Source organism: Acipenser ruthenus, chromosome 40 (assembly GCF_902713425.1).
Source record: "Acipenser ruthenus chromosome 40, fAciRut3.2 maternal haplotype, whole genome shotgun sequence".
NCBI classification, from domain to species: domain Eukaryota; kingdom Metazoa; phylum Chordata; class Actinopteri; order Acipenseriformes; family Acipenseridae; genus Acipenser; species Acipenser ruthenus.
Window position 1 is genome coordinate 6,973,076 of NC_081228.1, and position 8,422 is coordinate 6,981,497.

At 49.0% G+C, this 8,422-nt stretch overlaps 1 protein-coding gene across 3 annotated transcripts in view; it reads left to right on the plus strand.

Annotated features, from left to right (window-relative positions):
• The window catches only part of LOC117397291 (sodium channel subunit beta-4), an 11,826-nt gene extending 3,504 nt beyond the window's left edge, over window positions 1-8,322 (plus strand). For 2 of the 3 annotated variants that reach the window (XM_034916509.2, XM_033996035.3), the window contains 4 exons: window positions 1,226-1,398; window positions 2,445-2,609; window positions 3,423-3,552; window positions 4,519-8,322. In XM_034916509.2, coding sequence (XP_034772400.1) covers window positions 1,226-1,398; window positions 2,445-2,609; window positions 3,423-3,552; window positions 4,519-4,609 — 559 coding nt within the window. In that variant the 3' untranslated portion in view covers window positions 4,610-8,322. Of the gene's footprint in view, window positions 1-1,225; window positions 1,399-2,389; window positions 2,610-3,422; window positions 3,553-4,518 lie in introns of all 3 variants that reach the window. The other variant, XM_033996034.3, reaches the window with a different exon arrangement.
• Window positions 8,323-8,422: the final 100 nt, after the last annotated feature.

The window sequence follows — 8,422 nt, forward strand, 5'->3', positions numbered from 1 at the left end:
TCTCCCAGTAACCCAGCCCAGAGCCTCATACCCTCTCCCAGTAACCCAGCCCAGAGCCACGCACCCTCTCCCAGTAACCCAGCCCAGAGCCTCGCACCCTCTCCCAGTAACCCAGCCCAGTCTCACACCCTCTCCCAGTAACCCAGCCCCGAGGTTATATATAATGAGTAATAATAATAGAATCAGAGCAGTATGAAGCAACTCTGCACTAGTGCTTGCTGAGGCAGGGCAGTGTAAGTTGCATTCACGGCTTGTTTAATGCATGCACCCCATTCAGGTCCGACGGGTTAGGGGGTAGCATCTCAGCAAACAGGGAGATAGTGGAGACTCCCATACATGCATGTAAGACTGTATGTAGAGCCACTGACATTATACACTGTGTACATATAAACACCACATATTAAATACACCTGCACTGTGCTGATGCGGAGGAAACTGCAGACAGGACACCGGCTATGTACAAACAAACAAAGAAACAAATGAAATGTTTCTCATGAAGTGACGCCCTTTATAAACGTGACCCAAGCTAAAGCTGTCGCTAGTCCCGGTTCTCTCAGCTTGTGGTCTCTCCTCCACAGAGAGGGAAACGTGCCACGTCGCGCTCGGCAGGGTGTATACACCAATGAGCTGACCTGGAAGTGGATCACATTGGCTCAGTGCAGTGGGGCTCGAGATCCTGGGCAGACGAACAGTGATTCCATTGACTGAAAGGGTTCCAGGCAGGTCTGAGGCAGCTCTGAGTGCAGGGAGCTGCGGACAGGCAGACGGCAGCCTGTCCTGGTGCTCCGTTAGCAGAGGCGATTACAGAGAGGCGTGGCGTGCGGTTCTGTGTCGGCTGGCAGATCAACCAGCCAGGGTTAGCGCTCAAATGGAAGTGATGGGGATTAACTGTGACTGCCACTGAAAACAGATGCAGGACACCAGAGATAAACACAGGCAGAGGTGCACTTAGAGAGATTCAAATCATAATGATTATCATCCATCTTCATAATCGTAACCTACTAGAGGATTGAATGGGATTGAACATGACCTACATACAGAGACCTCCTCACACCCAGACTATACACACAGTACAGTGCACCACAGAGACCTCCTCACACCTCAGGGCTGACTCAGGTTCTGCACGTCCCCTCGATAGACACTGTGGCTGTCTATCTGTCTCTCTTCCCTCTGGATTCCCTCGTTCATTCCCCTCCCCCTCTCACCCCTGGCTCTCTCTCCTCAGGAGTGTGCTGGTCCCCGGGGGCTCTCTCTCTGGAGGTGTCTGTTGGGAAGATACCGAGCCTGGAGGCTCTGAACGGCTCCGACGTGCTCCTGCCCTGCAGCTTCACCAGCTGCATCGGCTACGAGGACCTGCTCTTCAGGTGGTCCTACAACAGGAACGGCACCTTGGAGCTGGTAAGACTGCACTGACCACTCACTGAGTGCACTCACACACTGACCACTCACTGAGTGCACTCACACACTGACCACTCACACACCGACCACTCACTGAGTGCACTCACACACTGACCACTCACTTAGTGCACTCACACTGACCACTCACTGAGTGCACTCACACACTGACCACTCACTGAGTGCACTCACACGCTGACCACTCACTGAGTGCACTCACACACTGACCACTGACACACTGACCACTGACTGAGTGCACTCACACACCGACCACTCACTGAGTGCACTCACACACTGACCACTCACTGAGTGCACTCACACACTGACCACTCACACACTGACCACTCACTGAGTGCACTCACACACTGACCACTCACACACCGACCACTCACTGAGTGCACTCACACACTGACCACTCACACACCGACCACTCACTGAGTGCACTCACACACTGACCACTCACTTAGTGCACTCACACTGACCACTCACTGAGTGCACTCACACACTGACCACTCACTGAGTGCACTCACACTGACCACTCACTGAGTGCACGCACACACTGACCACTCACTGAGTGCACTCACACACTGACCACTGACACACTGACCACTCACTGAGTGCACTCACACACTGACCACTCACTTAGTGCACTCACACTGACCACTCACTGAGTGCACTCACACACTGACCACTCACTGAGTGCACTCACACTGACCACTCACTGAGTGCACACACACACTGGCCACTCACACACTGACCACTCACTGAGTGCACTCACACACTGACCACTCACTGAGTGCACTCACACACTGACCACTCACACACTGACCACTCACTGAGTGCACTCACACACTGACCACTCACACACTGACCACTCACTGAGTGCACTCACACACTGACCACTCACACACTGACCACTCATTTCCGGTTTTACAAAGATCCTCATCTAAACTGACCCTGTACCCCTCCCTCTGTTCTCTCCCTCCTCTACAAGATGCTTGAAGCGACTATCAAAGGACCCAAATATGAGCCTCGAATTCTCTTCTCAGATTACCGTGTGCAGTTCGCTGGCACCTCGAAGACAAACAACATCTCCATCATCCTGTTAAACGTGGACTTCGAGGACTCCGGACAGTACATCTGCTACGCCAAGAATCCCAAAGAGAAGAACCGTGTGCACCGAGCGACCTACACGCTCCTCGTCGTGTCTGAGAGTGAGTTCAAACCATGCCTGCGCCCTGCCGAGTCCAAATTAACCAGGCTCCCTTACTATTTCAAATGGCTTTTCATTAGCTCCCCCCTCTCTCTATCTCTCCCTCTCTCACCCTCCTCCTCCCTCCCTCTCCCTCTCCCCTTCTCACTCTCTCTCTCTCTCCCCCCTCCCTCTCCCCCTCTCCCCTTCTCACTCTCTCTCTCTCTCCCCCCTCCCTCTCCCCCTCTCCCCTTCTCACTCTCTCTCTCTCCCCCCTCCCTCTCCCCCTCTCCCCTTCTCACTCTCTCTCTCCCTCTCTCCGCTTCTTTCCATCTCCCGCTGTCTCTCTCTCCCTCTCCCCCCTCTTTCCCTTTCCTGCTCTCTCTCTCCCCCTCTCCCCTCCCCCTCTATCCCAATTGTTCTCTCTCCCCTCCTCCTCTTTCTCCCTCTCCCTCTCTCCCCTTCTCTCTCCCTCTCCCGCTCTCTCCCTCCTTCTTTCTCCCTCTCCTGCTCTCTCTCCCTCCCCTTCTCTCTCCCTCTCCTGCTCTCTCTCTCCCTCTCCCCTTCTCTTTCCCTTTCCCTCTCTCTCTCCCCCCTTCTCTCCCCCTCTATCACAATCATTCCCTCTCCCCCTCTCCCAATCATTCTCTTTCTCCCCCTCTCTCTCCCTCTCCCTCTCTCTCTCTCTCTCTCTGCAGTGAAAGTAGTAGATAAAACCCTGACCACCACTATTTCTTCTCTCCCTCTCCCCTCTCTCCCCTCTCTCCCCTCTCTCCCCTCTCTCTCCTCCTCTCCCCCTCTCTCTCCTCCTCTCCCCCTCTCTCTCTCTCCGCAGTGAAAGTAGTAGATAAAACCCTGACCACCATCATTGCTTCAGTGGTGGGAGGGCTGATTGGGTTCCTCATTGTGTTTCTATTGGGCAAGAAGCTCATCCTCTTCGCCATCGCCAAATCCCGAGAAAGGAAGTAAGTGTCAGTCCAGCCCTCGCCCCTCGCTGACCAACCCTTCCAATCTTATTAACACAAGCACTGTTACCACTGCCTTAAAGGAGCGCTGACCCTGATTCTTACCTCTTATTACAGCATTATCACTGGTCCCCTTTTTCTAGCGTTGAAGATCTTCTGGTTATTTTTCACATTGCACTAGATCTAAAAACAATACAGAAAATCAAAGACAGCGTTTTCTTCCTGGTACCTAATAACTTCCTGTTGGAGGGAGGTTGAGCTACAGGAGTACAGGAAATGATTTTGAACCAGGAAGTAGAGACAACGTTTGCTTCTATAGCTTTGCCTGTCTTTGAAAGCCCTGCATAGACACCAGAAGCAGCGAAAGCTCTGTGCCAGTGATGTCATTGTCTATTAGGGGTAAGAGCACGGATTGGAAAGTCTTGTTAACGCTCCTTTAAGTTTCTTTGTAGGGGAGGGGTGTGTGTTTGCACATGATTTGGGGAGTGGGGGTACAGATTGTTTTAGGGGTAGTGGTTCAAATGGGAGCTTTTTTGAGGGTGCAAGATTTTTTTCCGATAAGGTTCTTTCAAGTTTGTTTTAGGGTTTAGTTTGTTGAGTCAACAAGGAAAGACACCAAACAGAATTGCTCATGGAATCTCCTCTACCCCTCAAACCTTGTTCATGTTGTGTTTATCTCTCCTCTCCCTCACTCCCCCTCCCTCTCTTTCTCTCTCCTCTCTGCCCCCTCCCTCCCTCTCCTTCTCTCTCCTCTCTGCCCCTTGCAACCTCCTCTCTCTTCCCCTCTCCCTCGCTCTCTCCCCCCCTCTCCTCTCTGCCCCTTTCCAACTCCCCCTTCCTCTCCCTGTCCCTCTCCCCCTCTCCCTGTCCCTCTCCCTCTCCCTGTCCCTATCCCTCTCTCCCCTCCCTCCCTCCCTCTCCCTCTCTCCCTCTCTCTACCCCCTTCTCCCCTTCATACTGCATTAGGGAGTGCCTTGTAAGCTCCTCAGGGATTGACAACACAGAGAACGGACCGACAGGAACCAAAGGCAATAAGAAGCCAACACCAAAGGCATGAAGAACATGTTCCAATACATAGTCTTCGAGCTATACAAAGAGTGCAGATATAGAATAGAATGTAATATAATAATAATAATAATAATAATAATAATAATAATAATAATAATAATAATAATAACAGCAATGGACTATTTTCCTTTTTAAAAAAAGAAATATTATTGAAATAAAAAACATTAATCAATAAATATATTCCTATTTTAAATGAGGGTTGCTGGTAGAGTTTCCCTTGTAGAAGCCTGCGCTGGGCTGGGCTGGGCTGGGCTGGGCTGGGTCTGGAGGTGATTCCGTCCAGCGCAGGTCTTCCTGCTCTTTGCTTGAGATAAACACAGTGCCTGTAATGCTACACGACTCCCCCTGCTGGCGGAAGCAATTACTGCTATTTAAAAAAAAAAAAAAAAAAAAAAAAAACGACTAATCTTTTTTTTATTATTATCCTAGAATCCTATATCCAATATAAGCGAATGATATTTTTTAAATGCTGCTTCATTAACCAATGCATTTTTTAGCATGTAAAATTTTAAAAAAAGATTTTATATGAACGACTTCCAGAATATATTTTTCTTTCTCCTTGTTTTGAAACCTTACTCCGTCTGTCTGAGAAAATAGTGCGTTTTTAAATCGTTGCTCAGCAATGCTGAAAACGTGGAGCGACTCCCTGACGCGTTACCACGAGCCTGCCTGCTCTTTGATTGCTGGAATGGATTCCTGACGCATCACAGTGTAGAGAGAGCTGAGCTGCAGCGCTATGCCTGGGCTCAGTGCAGAGCGCATTCCCGCTGCTTGGATGTTATCCCAGTTCTGTGTTCCTGCAAAGCAGCCCGGGTTGCGATTGAAACTCGTTTAACGATCTCTGTGTCAGTGAGCAGCAGGGCGTTCACACAGGCAGGGCTGCCGGGGACACACAGACAGACACACTGTCCCTGCCTGAGGAGAAACCACCTGGGAAATGCACCTCGTCTCACTGAGCGGACGAGGCTATGCGAGATTCAGATGTAGATTTACTAGAAGTTTTATGGAAAAGGGAGAGCCGTATTAAAAAACGTTTTCTTTAAAGAAAATCTGGTCAAGTTAAAGAGTACCCACTTGAGTTTAAGAAGGAGGTTGCTTCAGGGAAAATGATATCGCATTCATCTTGAGTCTCTCCTGTAGCGCTGAGATTAAGCACTCAGTTTAGTTTGTGTATTGTGGTCTGTCCAGACCCAGCCCTGTGTGTGAAGCTCTGCTGTCTCTCGCAATAATAATACTGCCCCTGGACAGGTGAGCTGGGGTCAGTCTGTGCTGCTGGGGTCCTGGGCACGGCTGCCTCATTGCTGTACCTCAGACAGCACAGCGCTCACAGTGACCTCGCTACACAGCACCGCTATATTAGTGCTGGAACGCGCAATGTCTACGATTGGGTTTGTAACACAGGAGTTTGTCTGGCCATTTGAAAAAAAAAACATTTTGCAAAATTGTCACTGGAGCAAAAATGCTTTCTAGGATGTATGGTAAAGGTGTGTCCCCCGCTGCAGCTCAGGTGTGCCCCCAGCCTCACCGTGTCAGAGTGCTCTGTGTGGTTAAGACTGTATTACACTGTGTACCTTGTGCTGTTCTGGTTGCGATTCAGCTGAGCCTCTCTGCGCTTCTCTCTGCTCTCTCAGCTCCAGCAGTCTGATCAAGCCAGGGAATGCAAAAGCACCTGGGCATAAGCACACCTGCACACAGACACACCTGCACACAGACACACCTGCACAGACACACCTGCACACAGACACACAGACACACCTGCACACCTGCACACAAACACACAAACACACCTGCACACAAACACACCTGCACACAGACACACAGACACACCTGCACACCTGCACACAAACACACAAACACACCTGCACACCTGCACACAGACACACCTGCACACCTGCACACAAACACACCTGCACACAGACACACCTGTACACAGCTCTCCCTTCCTGTCTGCCTAACCTCTGACCTCCTGACTTTAGAGAGCCCCAATCCCAGCTACCAGGGGGAGGGGCTAAGCTTCACAAAGACCCAATCAGCAGCCAGTACACGTTCTCTCTTTCAATGGTCTTATTTTCCGCTGTGGGTAAATGGCCCATGTGATCCAGGTACCATGGAGGGGAGATCTGCATGCAGTTTGTCCATACAGGAAAATACAGCCCTGTCTCAATATTCAATTCAATTCAAACAGGCTTTATTGACGTTGTAAGATATTGTAGGTTTTGCCTTTGGTTCTCAGGGTAAATCTAAAATAAATACACAGATAATTAAATCCAGTGACTCCAGACTGAGCTGACCCAGCCATGCCCCTGTGCAGACTGCAGAGAACTGGGAGATGAAAGGCTGGCAGCTATTGAGGCTCATGGCATGGATTAGACCAGCGTCACATGGCAGAAATCATACTGTTTATTTTTACATTCAAATATTATTATTATTATTATTATTATTGGTGGTGGTATTTCTAATACAGATGTCCTCAGTACTGTACTGTATTGAATGTGCTGGCTCTCAGATCCACAGCGCTGAGTTCTCTATACTGTACTGTATTGAATGTGCTGGCTCTCAGATCCACAGCGCTGAGTTCTCTATACTGTACTGTATTGAATGTGCTGGCTCTCAGATCCACAGCGCTGAGTTCTCTATACTGTGCTGTATTGAATGTGCTGGCTCTCAGATCCACAGCGCTGAGTTCTCTATACTGCACTGTATTGAATGTGCTGGCTCTCAGATCCACAGCGCTGAGTTCTCTATACTGTACTGTATTGAATGTGCTGGCTCTCAGATCCACAGCGCTGAGTTCTCTATACTGTACTGTATTGAATGTGCTGGCTCTCAGATCCACAGCGCTGAGTTCTCTATACTGTATTGTATTGAATGTGCTGGCTCTCAGATCCACAGCACTGAGTTCTCTATACTGCACTGTATTGAATGTGCTGGCTCTCAGATCCACAGCACTGAGTTCTCTATACTGTACTGTATTGAATGTGCTGGCTCTCAGATCCACAGCGCCGAGTTCTCTATACTGTACTGTATTGAATGTGCTGGCTCTCAGATCCACAGCGCTGAGTTCTCTATACTGTACTGTATTGAATGTGCTGGCTCTCAGATCCACAGCACTGAGTTCTCTATACTGTACTGTATTGAATGCGCTGGCTCTCAGATCCACAGCACTGAGTTCTCTATACTGTACTGTATTGAATGTGCTGGCTCTCAGATCCACAGCGCTGAGTTCTCTATACTGTACTGTATTGAATATGCTGGCTCTCAGATCCACAGCTCTGAGTTCTCTATACTGTACTGTATTGAATGTGCTGGCTCTCAGATCCACAGCGCTGAGTTCTCTATACTGTACTGTATTGAATGTGCTGGCTCTCAGATCCACAGCACTGAGTTCTCTATACTGTACTGTATTGAATGTGCTGGCTCTCAGATCCACAGCGCTGAGTTCTCTATACTGTACTGTATTGAATGTGCTGGCTCTCAGATCCACAGCGCTGAGTTCTCTATACTGTACTGTATTGAATGTGCTGGCTCTCAGATCCACAGCGCTGAGTTCTCTATACTGTATTAGAAATAGTCACATATCTTTCACAAAGCTAATCATCACATCAATGTAACCAATGTAAAAATGTTTAACTAACAGTAATGCAAAAATAAGAGTTTTTAATTTGTTACTGATAATAAATGACACGTCAGGTTTTTGACTGGTGGGGGTGTGTGTGTGCTTTTATTAATTATTCTTGCGTGAATCTTTTTGATATGATAACCGTCATTCTACCCACAAATCAAACTCCACCCCAGCTTACAA